Here is a 21,854-nt window from a genome sequence, read left to right as displayed (position 1 = left end):
ATATATTGCACTGAAAGCCCTCACTGCTGACCAGCAGCAGCTGGAGCAAGAAGAAAAAGATCCCGAACCCACTTCAGATTAAGAAATCATCACCATCCATGAAGGAATCACACTTCAAAATGGTCAAACTATTATAATAAGCTCATTTACATTATTTTGGTCTCCTTAATTAATCTGTGGTTTCAGATAACTCACGGTTTGATTTTGTGGACCCCAATTGGCATGAGTTAATAAGACTAACCTGTATCATCCCCACAGTGAAGCATGGTGGTGGCAGCATCATGCTGTGGGGATGTTTTTCAGCAGCAGGAACTGGGAGACTCGTCAGGATTGAGGGAAAGATGAACGCAGCAATGCAGAGACATCCTGGATAAAAACCTGCTTCAGAGTGCTCGAGTGGTGCGACGGTTCATCTTTCAGCAGGATAATGATGTGCACCAATGCTCCCCATCCAACCTTACTGAGCTTGAGAGATGCTGCATGGAACAACTTCCCAAAGATAGGTGCAGCAAGCTTGTGGCATCATATTCAAGAAGACCTGAGGCTGTCATTGCTGCCAAAGTGCGTCAACAAAGTATTGAGCAAAGGGTGTGGATACTTACAGTGCATCTGGAAAGTATTGACAGCACTTTTTCCACATTTTGTTACAGCCTTATTCCAAAATGTATGAAATTCATTTTCCCCCCTCAAAATTCTACACACAATACCCCATAATGGCACTGTGAGAAGTCTTTAGATTTTTGCAAAAGATTAAGTGGATCAGAGGATTTTCTTCACTAAAATTTCAAATCTAGGGTTGCATCTCAGATGTACCTTCTGGTAAAGTGTAGCTTAACTTTCAGGTTTGTTTTCTTTGTTTTTTTTTTTAGAAAATCCTCCACTATACCACTTCATCATGAAGCTGTATAACTGGTGCTACAAAATACAAAATGTGCACTCTGCACAGTTTCTCCTATCACAGCCAGAGAAGCCTATAACTTCTGATGGGTTGTCTGGGTGTCTTGGTGATTTTCCTCACTTCTACTTCTACTGAACAGTCACTCAGTTTTCGAGAACTGTCCACTCCATGCAGACTTACCATAGAGTGCCATACTGTTTATATTTCGTCATAACTAATAAAGTCCAAGACAGAATCAGTGACTTAAAAATGTTCATGTACAGTATTGTTCAGAATAATAGTAGTGCTATGTGACTAAAAAGATTAATCCAGGTTTTGAGTATATTTCTTATTGTTACATGGGAAACAAGGTACCAGTAGATTCTCACAAATCCAACAAGACCAAGCATTCATGATATGCACACTCTTAAGGCTATGAAATTGGGCTATTAGTAAAAAAAAAAAAAAAAAAAAAGTAGAAAAGGGGGTGTTCACAATAATAGTAGTGTGGCATTCAGTCAGTGAGTTTGTCAATTTTGTGGAACAAACAGGTGTGAATCAGGTGTCCCCTGTTTAAGGATGAAGCCAGCACCTGTTGAACATGCTTTTCTCTTTGAAAGCCTGAGGAAAATGGGATGTTCAAGACATTGTTCAGAAGAACAGCATAGTTTGATTAAAAAGTTGATTGGAGAGGGGAAAACTTATACACAGGTACAAAAAATTATAGGCTGTTCATCTACAATGATCTCCAATCCTTTAAAATGGACCAAAAAAAAAAAAAAAAAAACGGAAAACCACCATCAAAATGGATAGAAGAATAACCAGAATGGCAAAGGCTCACCCATTGATCAGCTCCAGGATGATCAAAGACAGTCTAGAGTTACCTGTAAGTGCTGTGACAGTTAGAAGACACCTGTGTGAAGCTAATTTATTTGCAAGAATCCCCCGCAAAGTCCCTCTGTTAAATAAAAGACATGTGCAGAAGAGGTTACAATTTGCCAAAGAACACATCAACTGGCCTAAATAGAAATGGAGGAATACGAGTATTTTGTGGACTGATGAGTAAAATTGTTCTTTTTGGGTCCAAGGGCCGCAGACAGTTTGTGAGACGACCCCCAAACTCTGAATTCAAGCCACAGTTCACAGTGAAGACAATGAAGCATGGTGGTGCAAGCATCATGATATGGGCATGTTTCTCCTACTATGGTGTTGGGCATATATATCACATACCAGGTATCATGGATCAGTTTGGATATGTCAAAATACTTAAAGTGGTCATGTTGCCTTATGCTGAAGAGGACATGCCCTTGAAATGGATGTTTCAACAAGACAATGACCCCAAGCACACTAGTAAATGAGCAAAATCTTGGTTCCAAAACAACAAAATTAATGCCTCACAGATGGGTGACCCACTGCTTAGGCCATTCTAATGCATTTTTGTTGTTTTTACCCCTTAACTCCATAACATTCAGTCAGTTAGTCCAAACTATACCTTTTTAGGAATCGACATGATCAGAAAAACGCGGTATATTTTTTAAACATGATTGGAACATTTTTAAATTATGACCTCTGTGCAAACCTTCATTGACCACTACCTGGCTGTAGCTACCACACTTGGATGGCCATCATACATTTTTGTGTAGGCCATGGCACACTGAGGCTGGACTGTGCATTTCATTTATTCCCCTTACGTGGTACCAATTTGGTCAAAATTGATGACTGGCTCATGGACAATTACGAGTGTTGCCAATGCACTTGCTCAGGGGATGGTTCAGGTTGGGTCTTACCCTTGTGAAGCACATCAGGGTGACTTATGCACTATATAAATGAACTGAATTGCAAGTGATCAATGAGTGATTTGGATCCATTTTTGCACTCCCTTCCAATAGACATGTTCAGGTGTAATGAAAGAGATTTCAATTAGTCTTAATCACACAAATTATACTGACTTAAACCAATACTTTATTTTCAATTCACAAAACTTTTAGATACATACGGCAACCCAGCTACAACACAGCTGAGCATAATAACATTAAAAATCCAATACCAGCCTAACTGAAACAAAGTGGAGGGCTTTCCCCTCCATTTTTTTTTGTACAAGCATTTAATTTGACAAATGATCCACTATAAAAACTGAAATTCTTTAAATATATATAAAAAAAACATCCAAAAACAACTTCTGTAGCAGAGCACAAAATAAAGTCTCAAATAAAAGTGTGAATAAAAAAATAAATAAAATGTGACTGCATCAAAATAAAAATTGCAGAAAGCCAAGTTTACTTTGATAACTGAAGTGGTACAGAATGAGTATTATATCCACTATGTGTATTAAGGTCTATGCCACACGGAGTATTTATAATGTGCAGTTCCACTGCTACACCAATTATATCTGAGATCACAGTCTGCAGCTTGCTTTCCAATTAAACCCACAGAGGACTGACATTTAATTTTCTCACATATATACATTTATAGAGTTGTGGTGATATGCGATGAAATGCTTGTCAAGATTTCTGCATTTTCAATTAGTGAAGTTGTAAATCTTGAGGAGTGCTCTCCACATTTTTGTCAAGCTCTGATTCAGTCTAATGATGGTAAGCATCACAAAGATAATGTCCAAGTGCCCTCATTAAGTTCTACATGATTCACACCATACCTTGCAGGACATTACCTGAGGGAGGGGCTGGTGCAGTAATACAAGCCATTGTAACAGAAAAACCACACACAGCCAGTTTTATTCAAAGTAAAACAGACTAAAAGATAAAGCTGGCTAGACACCTCCACTCTCAAGTAAAACAAACAGCACCTGGGACAACTGCACATTCCCAGATACATCTGACACAGTATCAGCGGGCAAATATATGGCCAGTGGCAACAAATGTCACCAGATTGATTATCACCTGGAAAAACAATCACTGTACATTAGTCCAGCAGTGGGTTACACTGCCAATAATAAAGCTTATGCACCCCTTGAAAGGGACAAATTACAAAATTACAAAAAGTTTCAAGCAAAGCTTGTCCAATAGCATGAATGACTATGACTATTAAGCAGAAACCTCAATCACCCTAAATGCCATTCCAAAATGTCACAATGCTGCCAATCTACAAAATGTCTTATTAAAAGGGGTGACACATGGCAGATTTGCAGATACATTAACAGTTTCCAAATACTGAAATTAAGATCCGGAGTACATTTTAGCTGTGCTACCTTAGAAAAGTAACCCTATATAAAATGCCTTAAGCCATACATGATCATATTACCATTGCATACTATCATAACTGCTTACTTTAACAAGCCATCAACATTCCTAAACTCATTCATCAAAACATCTCTCTCAGTATATTACTGTGAACATGTGAAATTCTATAATTTTTATGAAGAAAGTGCATTTATTTGAATACCAATCAATCCATTCTTGGTTTATTACCATTGAAACAACCATTGTGTAAATACTCTAAACAGTAGCAGCAGAAAATGTTCTCATCTTGCCAACACCTAACAAAATTAGATTGAGAACACAAGACAATCACACATAAGAACTCATGCATTAATCTACTTTAACTGGACCTTTTGAACACAAAATCACAGGGGTTCATCACTGCCCGTCAGAATAAGTCAAAGGATCTAAGCATCTAATAGCTTGAAACTATGGCAGCATCGTAATACTGCAAACAATGCACATAAATCAATTTCAAGATAAGCAACAAGGCAAACATTCACTCAAAATTGTTACTTAACAAGAGGCAATCATATACCATGCAGTAACTTGGTACTTAAAAATCCTTAGCCACATTGACTGCATGTTCATTTAAAAAGAACATGCAGTCAGAGATGAGAAAAAGAAAAGCAAGACTCCTAAGGAATCCATAAACTAATAGGAAAGAAAAAGTTGAACTAAAAGATACAAAAGGACAATGAGACTTGTATATGCAACAAATTTGCACATTTTTGCCATAAAAACCTGCAAAAAAAGGAAGAAAAAAAATACAAAAAGTGTGCATATCTCTTGCATTTTTAGATGGCAAAAACATTGTTCTTTACAACCCATAACAACTGGAATCGCCACACAGAGTGCTCTGCCAGCTTTCTTTCCTTGTAGCAAGTAAACAAATCACATACCTCAAAAGAAATTAGATTAGTTTATTAAAAGAATGTTGCTCTGTCATGTCTTTCAACACTATGACTTATGAACACTGGATTATCACTGTACCACATTTATATACGGTGCATCTGGAAAGTATTCACAGCGCTTCACTTTTTCCACTTTTGTGTTACAGCATTATTCCAAAATGGATGGAATTTTCCCCCCTCAAAATTCTACTCACAACACCCCATAATGACAACATGAACAAAGTGTTCAAAATCTTTGCAAATTTATTAGAAATAAAAACTAAGAAATCACATCAACACAAGTATTCACACCATTTGCTCAAGTTTGTTGATGCACCTTTGGCAGCAATTGGCATGCATTCAAAAAGTATTCACAGCGCTTCACCTTTTCCACAAATTCTGTTACAGCCTTATTCCAAAATACATACACTTCATTTTTCCTCAATTCTACAAACAATATTCCATAATGACAATGGGAAAATTTTGCAACAAATTTATAAAACAAAACAAAAAAATATATAAGACATCACACGTACATAAGTATTCACAGCCTTTGCCATCAAGCTCAAAACTGAGCTCAGGTGCATCCTGTTTCCACAGCTCATCCTTGTAATGTTCCTACATTAGAGGTCACCAAGCCTTCCCCTGAAAGGCACCTGCCCTGCATGTTTTGTAACTGTCCTGATCCACTCCCAGGCAATTAACTATCAGGTGTACTCAGCCAATCAACAGCTGGAAGACACCACTTTAAAACAAAAAACAGGTGTGTCTTGAGTAGGTTGACATGGAAAACATACAGGGCAGGGGCTCTCCAGGAACAGGGTTGGTGACCCCTGAGATACAGATTTGAACAAAAGCTCATAATGGTCAGTATGTGATTAAATGATGACGAAGTCACAAAGCAGGGGTCACCAACCCTGTTCCTCAAAGTTGGTGACAAATGTTCTACAGCTTAATTGGTGTCCACCTGGGGTAAATTCAGTTGACTGGACTTGATTTGAAAAGGCACACACCTGTCTACATTTAAGGTCCCACAGTTGACAGTGCAGGTCAGAGCAAAAAGCAAGCATGAAGTCAAAATAACTGTCTGTAGACCTCAGAGACAGGATGGTCTCAAGGTACAAATCTGGGGAAGGGTACAGAAACATTTCTGCTGCTTTGAAGGTCCCAATGAGCACAGTGGACTCCATTATTTCCTTCATTTTGAAATAAGGCTGTAAATATAAAACGTGCACAAAAGTGAATCACTGTGAATAGTTTTCAGATGCACTGTAGCAGCTATGGTTAAAGTGCTTTACAGTGATGCCTCACATTCACACGTCAGCACCCTGACGTGTGAATGCTGACAAGGTGCTTGCCACACACCGGGAGCAAATTGGGGACTAAGGACCTTGCCCATAGGAGTGATTTTTCCAGTCTGATGTGAATTTGAACAGCAAGCCTACCACTTTAAACACTCATGGCCTTCCATATCACAGTAGATTCTATACACACTAGATAAAGCCGGTATGATGTCACCCATAGGTTTATTTTTTGTTTGGTGGGTTTTCTTCTTTTTTTTTGAGACCTGCAATAGCCACTATGAAGCCCATATCTGGGCACTGCCATGTTGGCAGCAGCAGCAGCACTGATTCTGGCTATGTCACAATGAACCCATGAATGGATTAAGAGGTGAAGTGTGGGCGACTGTGTGTATGCCAAAAGAAGCCTGAACACACCCCTCTCTTCGAGTCTGAACCAGCTAAGCTAACTGGCTAACATCTGTTTGGGTGTTTAGTAAATAATTTTTTGCGGACTGCGTGACAGTTTTCGTAGCAGTTTGGTTTGATGTGAGCATTAAAAGTTACAAGTCGATTATTTTATCAGTAATCGTTCATTAAAGGAACCTAATGGATCAGACTACCGATGGCTGCTGAAAGTGCTAACACCGTGAGCATAAATCATTAAATTTAATAATTTCACTCAGCGTGAATATTATAGTGGGGACTTATGAGATGATTCGTTAGGATGTCTCACCACACAACAAGCCAATTATTACAAGCGTTTGTCATAAAATCCTCAAAATGACAGATACAGCCCTCGACAAGAGCTAGCAGCCGCAATGAGTGGACAAGGAGTTAGGGACACAGAGAGTCGGGATCGGTTCAGCAGCTGTCACTCAAAGCGAGCACACCTCCAATAATAATTTATGGTTTAAAATGTCTAAGTAGAAACAGAAAAAAAATTTAAATTCACCCTATATAGTTGTCATGGAGGATAAAACTAGATGTAGAGACCAAAAGCACTTTTTGTACCAGGGTGTAAACATGTTTATTTCTGAGATTTTACCAGACGAATAGGAACCTGTTCGGTTTTAGCGAGGTCCTCAAGCGGCAATACAGAACTGTAACTTCTTCTGCTTCTGGGTAGGCTTCATCTGAGACCATCGGCGACTACCACTTGCATATTGCCACCCCCATATCCAATTTATCCCAAAATTAATTTGCTTACTCATATACTGGCTTTCCCCACGCTACAAGCTTTTGGTCCATACACAACATGCTCCCTCTGTGTGTGTGTGTGTGTATATATATATATATACAAATCCATCCGTCAATCCTTTACTGGTGTATGACTGAGTTACACATGAATACTTTTGTTACACATGGCTTGTGGGGTAGGGGCACTGCTCCACCAAGAGTTGCCTTGTTTCTTTCACTTGGTCTGGAAAACAATGTCATTATTTCAATTAATTCATATATGTGTGTGTATGCATTTCCCCCACAATGCCACCTATTGAACAAATACTGCTTTGTGCCTCATCTGTGATTTGTTTATTTGCTATAAAGTTTGGTGACTATCCTACACATGTGGTGATTCCATAATTTCTGACAGGGGTTGTACTCCCTGGCCAGCCCTGAGTGGCTAATAAAATTAAACCTACACATGCATCTGCACACATCTATACTGTACATGTCCTGCTGACTATGGGCACTGTGGAACCATGTCATCATATGCTGGTTAGAAAATTCTTCTTATGTACTTTACTGTCACCCCATGCTTCGTCTTACATATTAAAGCGGTGATCACACCTAGCCCTATTGGCTTCAACTATCTATAATCCCTGCAGTCCTGCTGATACAAGTCATTTCTGAGTGTGTTGAATTTAGTGCATCCAGTTTACCCTCAAACCTCCTCCTCCTGTCCCTTTCAGAGACATACTGGATGAAGAGGCACAATGACTATCTGCGAGGAAACCGTTTAGGCCAGTCACACCCTTACAACTCTTCTTTCTTCTCACATACTGGGCAGTGAGATTATATCGATGTACGAGTTCCCCAGTAACATTCCGATAAATTATCCTGGAGGGGGGGGGGGGGGGGGGGGGGGGGGGGAGAGAGAGAGAAACTGTCACCCTCTTACCTAAACAGGTAAATGTAAAGTTGCTAGAACTGCAGAAAACAGCTGGAGAAAACAGCAGTGGGTTCTGGATCAGAAAATGTATTTGGGAACAAAATCTATCATTGCTTATCAATGAGCTGGGTTTTTCATCATTTCCAGGTGGTGATCAGTTTTACAAGGCAGTGGCATCTGTGGGACGTACCTAAAAGGTTGTTGTCTGATGCAGACCAGGGGTAGTTTACTAAACACCATAGCAGGTTGACAGCCGCTCCTTCAGCAAAGGAGGGAACTGCTTGGAGAACTGTTGCCAGTTCTCCTCCCCGACCTGGTTCTTGAAGCCGTGCAGGATCTTGAAAAAGAGAAAACAGGCCATAAACTCCAACAGGTGCTGTCTGAGCTCTCAGGAGAATAGTACTGGGCTCCAGTTTAGGATAATTGCAAAAAGCTGACTTATTTGGCTTCTTTGCTCACTGATTCAACAAATAAAGCCGAATTATCGCTTCTGTAGTCTTCAAAGTGAAGAGCTTTCTGTGGTGTTTGGGCTCACGATATCTTCTCCCCAGACAATAGCTCCTCCACACACTCAGAGTCTAAATTCTTCCACACAGAACAATCAGATTTCGAATGTCTGATAACTGATCATCACAGAATGCAGAGGGCAAAAAAGGGGTAAGGAAGATTTCATTTTACAAGTACTACTGATCAAAACTGAACATCCTCTGTCTATGTACAATCTCCTCAAACATAGTACAAACAATAAAAACATGGATGGCTTCAGAAATTTCTACCAGCGTTGAAGATGCACTCACCTTATAAAACATATCTCTCAAGTCATCTTTGGGGTTGGCCCAGGAGGCCACAGCATCACAGAAGAAAATAAAATCCTGGACACAGATAATCATCATCACAATAATGACAGATGTCTGCTGGCTCTCGTGCTTCTGTAGTATCAGATTCTCAAGTTCATGTGATCATTATTCAATTCATTTTAGATAGCGCCACATCAATGGCCCTGTGCACATCAGGTAGTGAAAAGGAGACAGGCAAAAACAAAAATCCTAAAACGAAAAGTTCTCCCTCTTTTTTTTTTTTAACAACCTCAGTAACATTAAAATAATATTGGCACTCAAGCTTCTAAGTGCTTTCCTCACCAAGTGTAGATCCACAGTGGATATGTTGTGGCAAAAAAACTTGCAACTTTGATACTGTGGTTGTAAAAAAAAAAGTGAGTGTATCTTTTAAAGGCCTTTTACTTGCTAAAATGGGCAAAATTTCACATCTGCAAGGCCCACATTTAGGTCCTAATGTCATGTCATAGTCTTCATGGTCTTCATTTATATGTGTACAATACAGCCAGGTAGCCAAGGTCAATTCACCTCACCTGCAATACTCCTGCAGGGTTGACGCCAATCATCATGCAGATTCCACGGAAGGCCGAGTCCTTCTCTTCATTATCTCTAATATTTCTCAGTGACTGGCACCTAGAAAGAGTCGTGATAATGTGATCAAGACCATACTCTTACAAAGAAATCATTTCACTGATGACAATTCAAGAATCAAGAAGCTCTGTCATTATACATATGCACAATGAAATTTCTAAAGTCTTTTCTCAATATGCAGAAAATCAAAATACAAAAGAACAAACTGATAAAACAATAAAAATCAGAAGTAGCAAAAATCAAGGGTCCACTGTTTGGTTCTTTTGTATTTATTTCAGAAGATATTCTCAAATACTGCGTACTTAAAAAAAGAAATAAAATATCAAAGGCACGTCTATTGTAAGTATTATATCAACTTATTGCATGATAGATGGACACAAACCCAGTGGTTTCTCTGACTTTGTGTTTCCATTTGTGTTTAAATGTGCTTTCTTTACATAAAAATCTCGGCAGCATGACACCAGAATAAATGCCATGGTTTTTCATACGATGGAACAGCACCTATGCTGAATGAACAAAGAGGAGAAAAAGTAGTACACAGACAAGGGCTTCATTATTTTGCCGCAGTGCTGCTGTTTTTTGGTCTCTGTGTTGGAGTTTAACTGCCGGGTGGAGCTCAGGCTGTGCAGCCACCCACAGAGTGACAGTGAATCTGCAGGCAAAGATAACGTGCTATTTGACACTGAGGCCATAGTTATTGGATTTACTTGTTTATGGATTTCTCTGGGACTCGAGGGCCAGAGTTGCTCGAAAGAAAAAAAGAAAAAAAAAAAAAGGCTAAATATGGTTTTGTTTCAAAGCTGCACCGAAAAGCTTCGCTGCTATGGGATTGTTTTGGTTAGGCTAAGGAACAGCTTTTCCCCAGAACTGTAGCTTCCATCACCCCACCGCATCCCCCTCCCACAAATACAGACATTCAGTAACAGATATCAACATGTGCAATGAATACTACAGTCTGTTTACATGTCTATAACTATACTACCTCACTAATCACAAAGTACCTTAATTTATTAAGCACCTTTTTTTTTGCACCGTCAGTATTTAAGGAGGTCTTGTCTTATGAAGAATTGTTTGTTGTTTGTAAAGCTGTTGTGTTTTTGTTTGTGTATAGCTGTTTGGGAAGTGCCACCAGAATTTCATTGCAGGGATGCTATGACAATAAGCATCTATTCTTTTCTATCATTCATGTAATTAAAACATTATTTGTCCAAATTATTTCTGTGACTTTATATTGTCAAACAAAATTAGTTATCAGGACATGCCTAATCAAGGGTGCCAATAATTCTGTTCATATCTACATTAAGATTAAATAATTAATACAAAACTCACCAAGGTCTAATGAAATGCTGAAGCTGAGGCGCCACCTCTTGGGGACAGATAAAACCCAATCTACCGATTGTAATGGCTGCATGTGCACGCACACACACACACACACAAGACAGGAGAGGAAAAAATTAATCCACCTCATCAACATACTAACTTACCTACTCCGGGTTCATGTACTTTTGAAGTTTTAAAGCTTGTGTGTGTGTGAGAGAGTGGGACACCACTCACCTGTATTTTCTAGCAGAGTCTTCGGAGTGTTAGGTTTGTTAATGATCTCAACTAGATGTGGCAGAACTAATCCCACATATGGCTGCATCTCTGCACCAACAAATACACACAGAGAACATCATCTGTCAGAAGACTTTTGGACACATCAACAAATAAATTACTTTCTATGGCTTACACTCTGGCATTTATGAACTGTGCACCAACTAGTGTGGGAGGAAAGACTGCTTTAGTGTGACTCTACATTAGGCTGTCCTGACACAGCCCACATAGGTGAAGAAAACCATGTTGCAGAATCTCACTTGACTGATGATAGCCAATCCATGATATTCATGTTTTTGGACAAATGGACACTAGTAACTCGGTGTACACAGTAAGAGAGCCATACAGCCATGACAGAGCAGTGTCAGAGAACAAAAAAAATAAATGAATAAAATTGTATTTGAAATGAGAGGGGATATGACTTGAAAATTACACTATTCTTTCACATATATTCAAAGTGATAAAAAAAAAAAGTAATTATGAAAATAGAATGGACCCAATAGCATGTTGTAAGCACATAGTGACCAGTATTCACTACACTGTGTCTGTAGCAACTCCAGTTCAAAGCCAGATCACAGCATGATCAAAACTCATTGAAAGGGTTACATTTTCAGGGTGGTGTGGTGGCCAAGTGGTGAGTGCACTCTTTCAAAACAGCAGGTTTTGTGTTCAAGACCACCTGTGCTCATTCTCTATGTAATGCGACTTGCATCAGGAAGAACATTCAGTGTTAAACTTGTGTCAAATCAACATGCAGGATCCATACTGGACCTACTGTGCAACTCCAAGCAAAAAGGCAGAAGACAAAAGAACTGACTTAATGTGATCTCGTGGGGAAAAAAGCACCCGGTTATAGTGTGCATTTGAAAAACACTGAGACATGAATATTTCAAATCAACCCACCCACCCTTGGTTTTTTTTTTTTTTCCTGGTACGAAAAGGCCTGTAATTTTTGCAACATCTGCCTTATCCAAGTTATGGACCCAAGAAAAGAAGTGATCCTCCACACTTCCCCAGTCAACAGCACAAAGAGGGGAAAAATATAGAATATAAATTCAGACCTGAAATACTCCATCACTCAACCCTAGTGTTAAAAAAAATTGACTGGACCAAGTGAGTTATGGTCAGAGACATGGAAAAGTGCAATTCTTTTGAAGCTCAGTGGGCAGGGAAGAGGATTATAACAAAAACTATAAAAGTGAAAAAGTCAACCAACTATTATATAGTCAACCACTATCTGGATCAGAAAATATAAAAGGGAACAAAATGTATCATTTTTGTCAATGAGCTGGGTGTTCATCATCTCCAGATAGCACTGAGAAGTTGACTGCGATTCACTTAAAAATGATTTCAGACAATTACCAAATCCACAAGAGTTTCCTAACTCACCCATTTGCATGGAGATCTCTCCAATGGCCCAGGTGGCGTTGTTGCACACTGAGATGAACTCTGGGTTGAGGTTGACTGCCAGGATAGGCATGAACTCAGCTGGAAGGAGAGCAAGTGTTACGACACATACAAAATACTTGTACAACATTTCATTTGTAAAGCCCTCAAAGAATAGATCTGGCAATCAGACATTAGATGAGAACACTACCTATGGATGCGTGCTTTATACAATGGTAAAGACAAAGTCATTTTAATCAACCAGTTAGTGGTCAGCCAAAGAATTACTCACCAACACAGGGCTTAACGTGGAGGAAACAAGCCTTCGCTAGATCACCCAGCAGAGCAAACGAGCTCTGTCTCACCTCAGGCATTGTATCCTGCAAAACAAACCGCCAACCTGATGCCACAGACTGCATGCAGCACATCTTACATCTGTTATGATGCGTTGAACAACAAAAACAAAAAAAAAGAACTTTTGCAGTAAAGTAAACATTGCCCAAGACTGCCATTGTACATACCTGCATGCACTGGAAAAGCAGGGTCATGATGTTGGAGCGGGCCACTAGCTGTTCGACGTGGCCCCCCAAACCCTCAGCCAGGCCACTCAGCAGATCCAAAGCCACAATCATAAAATCCTTGTCAGGTGCCTCATACTGGTCTGGATGCTGGCTATACATCTGCACATGTATACAAAAATATTCAGACTTCCAGCTTTAAATAGTTATTTACATTACCTCTGCCAATGCACTTTGAAAACTATGCTAGAAACCTGAATCTGACACACAGAAGAGCCCAACAGAATTAAAGTGGACTGGACTAAATACATTGAATGCAAATACAGCTGCCGTCTGAAACCTAACCCTAGACCTCTCATTTTCTGCTGCACAAAATCTGAGGCAGGCCCATTGGGTCAGTGCTCATCCCTGGATACCATAATGTGAAGTGGAAGAGTGTTTACAACTGCCTAGGACACCAGTCTATTGTAGGTTACATCCCCATTTTCAGCTGGGTGGACTGAGACAAAGTTGTTAACACTATCACGTCCAAGGTCACAGATCAGTAACCTGAAGCACATACATGCCTGGACTCGAATCCCAGTCTATATCCTGGTAGTCTATTACCTATCCCACAGAGGCACTTTGGCAGTAATTACATCCTCAACCCTTCTTGAATATGATGCCACAAGCTTGGTGCACCTATTGTTGGACAGTTTTGCCCATTCTTCTTTGCAGCACCTCTCAAGCTCCATCAGGTTGGATGAGGAGCCTCGGTGCACAGACATTTTCAGGTCTCTCCAGAGACATTCAATTGGATTCAGGTCTGGGCTCTGGCTGGGCCACTCAAGGACATTCAGAGTTGTCCTGAAGCCACTCCTTTGATATCTTGGCTGTGTGCTTGAAGTCATTGTCCTGCTGAAAGATGAATAGTCATCTCAGTCTGAGGTCAAGAGCACTCTGGAGCAGGTTTTCATCTAGGATGTCTCTGTACATTGCTGCATTCATCTTTCCCTCAATCCTGACTAGCTCCCAGTTCCAGCTGCTGAAAAACATCCCCACAGTATGATGCTGCCACCACAATGCTTCACTGTAGGGATGGTGCCTGGTTTCCTCCAAACATGAAGCCTGGCATTCACACCAAAGAGTTCAATCTTTGTCTCATCACACCAGAGAATTTTGGCTCTCGTGGTCAGAGTCCTTCAGGTGCCTTCTGGCAAACTCCAGACAGGCTGCCATGTGCCTTTTACTAAGGAGTGGCTTCCGTCTGGTCACTCTACCATGCAGGCCTGATTGGTGGATTGCTGCAGAGATGGTTGTCCTTCTGGAAGGTTCTTCTCTCTCCACAGAGGAATGCTGGAGCTCTGACAGAGTGACCATCGGGTTCTTGGTCAACTCCCAGACTAAGGCCCTTCTTCTCTGATTGCTCAGTTTAGACTAGTTGTGTCCAAAGGATTCCAGAAAGGGTCAAGAGGGAGCAGGTTTTATTTGCAGCCAGATGGGATGAGTTCATCAGTGAAATCACAAGGGCACCCCATGTATCATCTGGCTGTAGTTACTTTCAGCAAGTGGGGGCAGAGCAGTCTACCTGGGTGTTTGCTAACCAGGATTCATGGGTTCCATTAGTCTAGATGATAAGGTGGCAATATCAGATGAATAATCCATTTTGTGATACAAACATGCCCTTTGGCATGGTAATAGAGCATGACCTTCTGAATATTTTCAGACATAGTCACAGGCTGAAAGTGCCCCTGGTGGCAGATGGCGCCACCTACATTTAGACACCCCGTATATGCTGTAGTGTTACAAAAGTTTACCAAAACCACTAGGGCTGAAACAATTAATCGAGTAATTCAAATAATTCGATTACAAAAAATGTTGAGGCAAATTCTTTGCCTTGAAGCTTCGTTTGAAGCTGTAGTACATATGCCAGGACTGTAGGTGGCATTGTAACGCTCAAACAAAAAACCGAGAAGAAGACCGTAGAGCATGCCCATAACTAATGTAAGCGCTAATCAATGTAGCAGGCGATGCTACAAGTTTACAAAGCCACATGCTGAGTAAAATAAAGCCTTTTAAGAGAAAGGGTCTGTGCTGATCGTCTAAAACAGACTTATGCATTTAAAGTGAAGCGGTCTGTTATATATATAGCCAGCGGTTTGCTCCACTGGCTGCTCTCCACCTCCGCAGATGAAGCGAAAGGAAGCGCACTTTAAATTAATCATGTTTAACTATTTAAAAAAAATGCTTTTTCAGATTTGATTAGAGTTTTTAATCAACAGGCTGTAGAGTTAATTTATCAGTGCAGCTGTTGTGGAAATGTTGCACTCCACGGCCATTTTTTCAAAGGCTTTGTTATTTGCCAAGTATCCACAGATAAGGAATTTGACCGGTTTGAGCTGCTCTGTATGGCATGTAGAAATATACACTAAACACTCAATAAATCACAGCAATAGAAAAATAATGTCCTGTCCGCAGACTGAAGATTTCACAGAGAGCCTGGGCTTGTGGATTGGCAAAGCTCCAAAACTTAATGTGAAAAAATAATTACCTGGGAAAACAGAGAGGGGGAACATCCTAAACTTAAAAATCTGCATGATGGCATAGCGACATTTTGCCATTGCTTAGGGAGAGCCCTGCAACTACTGATATTGTTTAAAAATACAAAAGTACTTTTTTTATCCGATTACTCGATTAAGCGACAACATAATCGATAGAATACTCGATTCGATAGCTGCAGCCCTAAAAACCACCTTTCACTTGGTAATGAAGCTGAACAGATCCTTTTCCTAAATGATGTATGTACAGAGCCTTCATCAACACAGGATTTAGGGGCAGAGCCAGAATCAGGCACATGGGGTGCAGTGAGGGTGCCTGTTGAGTATGGCTGCCAAAAAAGATACTCCTTGGAGAAGCACTGCAATTTGCTCTGTAAACCCATACATTTCTCTTCATTTAGAGTGCTGAACATGTTATATATACTGTTGTGTATTCTCACCATAGCCTGAGCAAGCGTTTTCTGAACTAGTGTAACACACCGCTGGTAAACAGGTTCACAATAAGGCAGGAACCCACTCTGCAGGGCTGTGGCTACCGATGACAGACACTAGCAGAAAAATATGAAAGAGATGATTAAGGTGAATCTTCCTCTAATAAAAGCAAAACTGAAAAAAGAACACTTGATCAAAAAGCACCACAAAGCCAAAACCAGTGTCACTCACTCAGCTTAAACCACTTACTCCAATTGAAGCCCCTTTCACATCAGGCCAACGTAGAGTTGTGCAATGCACCGTACAGATTACACCAAGCTTATGCAGCCCTACGCAAAGCTTACGCAGTCCTATGTGGCAATATGCTGAGGGACGCAAAGGGGTCCACGAAATGGAATCAAAAAAATAAATGTTAAATTTTTTTGTAGACATTCGGCGTAGAGCGCTGCGTCCAGTGCTCTACGCACGTCTATGCAACACTCCACTACTGTATGTAAGTCTACGTATCACCATGCTACTGTACACCAAGCATCCACAATTGGATGCTACCCTACACCAGTTTAGCAAAAAACCCTTTTAGGTATTTTAATTAGTACATACCTGCACTGCTAGATTTTATACATCCCACTGGACTCTCTTGAACTTTGCTGGCAGTGAAGCGTCAAAATCACAGAAGAAGAGGCAGGCCAAAGCTCCCCCCACCCACCTCCCAGCCCCGCACAAAACATACACAGCCATTCCTGCGCATTGCAATTCTACGCAGGCCCAGTGTGAAAGGGGCTCCAAGGGTCACGAGGATGCTGGAGCCTATCCCAGCATTCATCAAGCGTGAGGCGGAGTACACCCTGGACAGGACACCACCAGTCTGTCGCAGGGCCCCAAAACCAGTGCCAGGATATATTATTTAAGGGAGTATAATGACAAACACATAGCTTTCATTTGAAGAAATTTCAGTATAAAACAGGACTGTAAAATAAAGAAATAAAAATAAAATAAAGGACAGTCTCTTGGTTTATTTGGACATTGTGCAACTTCTCAGCTATTCATCTTTTTTTATATGAATGGTATAAACTTGGTACTGACTGCAGTGCAGATATTTTAAAATAAACTAACCTCCAGTAGTGGGAAGATATCTTTGTCTTCGTCTTTTAGCTCATTCCACTTGGCAATTAGAGGAGGCATCAATTTCTGAATGTACTCCTGGACAACAATACATAAGAGTCACAACTGCATACTTCTTTTTGAACAGACCACATATGATCAAAGTTTTAAACACCAGATATAAGTTAAACAGAAACAAAATGACGATACAGCTTAGAAACTATATTATAATAGCCAAGTGGCCTCTGTGTGCATGTATGCATTTGGCTTTGATCACAGAGAAAATGGGGAAAGCTGGCATTTGCCGTTTGGTATTCAGTGTTTCGCAGTTGTGAATCTCGCGCTGTTTGGTCGGTTTCAGCAGAGTTCCGATGTCATGAGCTCAGTACTCACGATGTAAACATCTCGTTACGTATGGACAACAGGACAACATTGGGGCACAGCAGAAGTCCATCACAGGTGCTACACCTCCTCTAGATAACCCTCTCAACTTGGGAAAGCGTATAATCATCATAATTGCTAAATTAACACCATCCACACCTTCGCTTTGCCATTGTTTACATGTGCTGAGAGACAGCGGAACTCTGCTGGCACAGCAGTGCATTGTGGGAAGTGCAGGCGGCCATTGTGGGAAACATTGAAATACTGAATGCTTATGTATTTTGGGTCAAGAATGAACGCTGAGAAAATGGAAAGTTGACAGGATGATTATTTTTGCAGAAATTAGTCATTTTAGCTAACAGTGAACAATGGACGTTGTGGCAATGCACCATGGTGTTTTAAATGTTGTTACTGTGGTTCAAGTTAGTTTAACAGTGTTGTTAGCATTATTGATTTATTGTGTTTTGTAGTTCAACTAAGTGTCCTGTTGTCGTTACCATGAGTGAAAAGTATACTGCGTTTGATGTCTTCCGCCACCATCTCTGTTTGTGGGGGTGTAAACATAAAAGCACCTGCTTGCGGCAAAATGCAGAAAAGAGGGTGCAGGACTATTGTGTGTCCCGAGGGTGAAGAAAAAGTCAGCGGGTTACAGAGCTTTTTATCACCGCGCCCCAGCTCTGTGGAATGATCTGCCTGCGCTGATACAATAGTCGGACTCTGTGGAGACTTAAAGCTAGGCTGAAGACACATTTGTTCTCCCTGTTTTATCATTAGTATTTTATATGATTGTGTGTCTTTTTTTAATTCGTTTTATTTATTTTTATTTCTTTTACCTTTTTATGGTTAAATTTTTTTTTTATTGTGTTTTAATCTTATTTCATTTTATTCTCCTTTTAAATGTTTGTGAAGCGCCTTGAGGCGATTACTCGTGATTTGGCGCTATATAAATTAATAAATGATTATTATAAAAGACAAAAAGTTCAACGTGCATGTGTATAACTTCAATCACAGACAAACTGGGGAGAGCTGACATTTGCCATTTGGTATGCTTATGTATTTTGGGTAAAGAATGAACGCCGCCACAACGGAACATTAGTAGGACTAATATTTTTGGAGAAACTACGTATATTAGCTAACAACACTGAACAATGGACGCTGCTAATTACATTCTAGACTCACACGCCATTCTAGTAGGGGGCAGTGAATCAGCTATATATTAAAAGCGTGCATGATTTTATGTACTAAGTTCAATGTTAATACATAATATAATTGTAAATATGTAAAAAAAAAAATACATGGATGCACAAGGAAGTGAAAACACTTATTTCCATGGTAGTTCATTTAAAAATTCAAATGACAAAACAGAATAACAAAATATAATAATAACAATAATAATAATAATAATAATAAACTGTTGAGGTCGAAGGTTATAAAAGCATTCTGAACTCACACACCATTCCAGTTCATTACAGAAACTTTGCATAATTTATTACCACCCTTGAAAATGTCAGCCACCTATTTTATAAACACTAACCAATCTGGAGCCCATGGATCCCCACGGGCAAAGCACTAGTAGTTTGGATTTTGGAAAAAAAAAAAAGCACAGGTCTAAACTTCACAGGGACTTACAGGCTGATTCAGGTGGTGACCCACTGAGTCTGCCAGAGTTCCAATGGCATCATAGAGGATGAGCAAATTCTTGTGCTGATACTTCCCAAAGGCAAAGACCAGTGTGTCCAAAATGAAGCTCAGGTATGGCACAAGTTCAGTACACGCCTCCTCCTCCAGGGTGGCAAATGCACTAAGAAATAAAATAAGGTAATCAATCAGTATTTTTTTGTGTATTTATATACCACATTTTTCAGACTACAAGTCGCTTTTTTTTTTAACTAGCATGGGAAGTCCATGACATATGTAAAAAAAAAAAAAAAAAAAAAAAAAACACTAAATAAAATAATAAACCATTAAAAAAATAAATAAATAAAAAGAAAGTTACAGTTCAGTACTTTCTCAGTACAGTGGAAACAACATTAAAGATATATATAGAGGTGCACCGATCGATCGGGCACCGATCATTATCGGTCGATCACGCCTTGATCGGTTTGATCGGTGATCGGCAAAATGCGCCGATCAAAAGGACCAATCACAACAGTGCAGGCAGTAGCGCAGGGAGCGCTTGGTCCTGTCATGACACGCTTTCCTCTGTGACGTAAACTCATTTTGACTTCTGATATGAGCTGGACGGACAAGGAGAGCAGTCGCCATCATCTAATGTAGTCCATGTCCGTTCAGCTCATATCAGAAGTCAAAATGAGTCAAATGGCTCTGAGAGATCTAAATAGACTGCTGTGTAATGAATGGAACCACACTGCCATCTAGTGGATGTCCAGTGTGCTTGAGTGTGTATTTGTGAATCAGTAGGCATTTTGATTTTGTTTGTTTTTTTCATATGAGTGTAAGGGTACAGAGAGTACAAAGAAGCTTTGTTCATTTGATTTGCTTATATTGTGAACTGCCATGATACTGGAATTGACAACTAAGTTCGAAATAAAAAAAAAGAATTGATTGAATTGATTGATTTGTTTGTGGATCTGTGGATTTCGCGAAAAGAATGTTTCAAAATTACGTCACAGAGGAAAGCGATGATGAATGCATGTAATTGGTGATCTACAAATGCTGAAACTCAATTCACAAATACAATTTCCAGTTTTACAAATGTAATTTTTTTTTTTTTTTTACAAATTAAGTTTTATATTTGCAAATACAACATTATTTGCAAAGACCAATTTACAAGTTACAAATATGAAATTTGCATTTGTGGATATCTGAACACATTTGCAAATCAATGATTATTTGTAGATCACCCTGTGTGCATTTACAAATATTGAGACAATTTTAACCCCATAGAATGAGGGCTGTATTTTACATTCTCAACATATTCTCTGTAGGCTGTAACTTGAGCAACATGAAACATGGAAAAAAAAAAAGCTTGCTGGTAGAACAAAGTCTGTAATAAAACAAAAGTTGGCAGTTTATTCTAGTGTCTTTATTTGAATGCATGTTTTTTGTTTTCATCATTAAGTTTTAATGCAAAAATAGTCCTATACATTAGACCTATATTCTTATTTTGGGCATGATCCAAATATGTACTTGATCGGTATCGGCCTTGATCGGTATCGGCAGATCAAAATTTCCGAGGAATAACTAAACATTTCACACCCAGAGCAGAAAAGTGCGGGAGAGACAGGAGAAGCCGGCCTCCTTTAGCAGTAATGGTACTTGTAATAAGTGTAGCTTATTCGTAGCTTTGGAGGCCAGGCTGGGCGAATTGGAGACTCGGCTCCGCACCGTGGAAAATTCTACAGCTAGCCAGGCCCCTGTAGTCGGTGCGGACCAAGGTAGCTTAGCCGCCGTTAGTTACCCCCTGGCAGATCCCGAGCAGCCGGGAAAGCAGGCCGACTGGGTGACTGTGAGGAGGAAGCGTAGCCCTAAACAGAAGCCCCGTGTACACCGCCAACCCGTTCACATCTCTAACCGTTTTTCCCCACTCGGCGACACACCCGCCGAGGATCAAACTCTGGTTATTGGCGACTCTGTTTTGAGAAATGTGAAGTTAGTTGTCTTCCGGGGGCCAGAGCAGGCGACATTGAAGGAAATTTGAAACTGCTGGCTAAGGCTAAGCGTAAATTTGGTAAGATTGTAATTCACGTCGGCAGTAATGACACCCGGGTACGCCAATCGGAGGTCACTAAAATTAACATTAAATCGGTGTGTAACTTTGCAAAAACAATGTCGGACTCTGTAGTTTTCTCTGGGCCCCTCCCCAATCAGACCGGGAGTGACATGTTTAGCCGCATGTTCTCCTTGAATTGCTGGCTGTCTGAGTGGTGTCCAAAAAATGAGGTGGGCTTCATAGATAATTGGCAAGGCTTCTGGGGAAAACCTGGTCTTGTTAGGAGGGACGGCATCCATCCCACTTTGGATGGAGCAGCTCTCATTTCTAGAAATCTGGCCAATTTTCTTAAATCCTCCAAACCGTGACTATCCAGGGTTGGGACCAGGAAGCAGAGTTGTAGTCTTACACACCTCTCTGCAGCTTCT

General features: G+C 40.2%; 1 protein-coding gene across 3 annotated transcripts in view; it reads right to left on the bottom strand.

The window, feature by feature from the left end:
• Window positions 1-7,772: 7,772 nt before the first annotated feature.
• Window positions 7,773-21,854, bottom strand: part of LOC117527283 (transportin-2) — a 51,887-nt gene continuing 37,805 nt past the window's right edge. For all 3 annotated transcript variants that reach the window (XM_034189554.1, XM_034189555.1, XM_034189556.1), the window contains 12 exons: window positions 19,383-19,554; window positions 17,385-17,471; window positions 16,280-16,387; window positions 13,306-13,464; window positions 13,077-13,164; window positions 12,788-12,886; window positions 11,360-11,449; window positions 11,135-11,210; window positions 9,748-9,847; window positions 9,176-9,250; window positions 8,569-8,715; window positions 7,773-8,326 (listed from right to left, as the gene is read on the bottom strand). In XM_034189554.1, coding sequence (XP_034045445.1) covers window positions 8,608-8,715; window positions 9,176-9,250; window positions 9,748-9,847; window positions 11,135-11,210; window positions 11,360-11,449; window positions 12,788-12,886; window positions 13,077-13,164; window positions 13,306-13,464; window positions 16,280-16,387; window positions 17,385-17,471; window positions 19,383-19,554 — 1,162 coding nt within the window. In that variant the 3' untranslated portion in view covers window positions 7,773-8,326; window positions 8,569-8,607. The remainder of the gene's footprint in view (window positions 8,327-8,568; window positions 8,716-9,175; window positions 9,251-9,747; window positions 9,848-11,134; window positions 11,211-11,359; window positions 11,450-12,787; window positions 12,887-13,076; window positions 13,165-13,305; window positions 13,465-16,279; window positions 16,388-17,384; window positions 17,472-19,382; window positions 19,555-21,854) is intronic.

The sequence above is a fragment of the Thalassophryne amazonica genome, chromosome 16 (genome assembly GCF_902500255.1).
Source record: "Thalassophryne amazonica chromosome 16, fThaAma1.1, whole genome shotgun sequence".
NCBI classification, from domain to species: domain Eukaryota; kingdom Metazoa; phylum Chordata; class Actinopteri; order Batrachoidiformes; family Batrachoididae; genus Thalassophryne; species Thalassophryne amazonica.
This window is presented reverse-complemented; position numbering and strand designations above follow the sequence as displayed.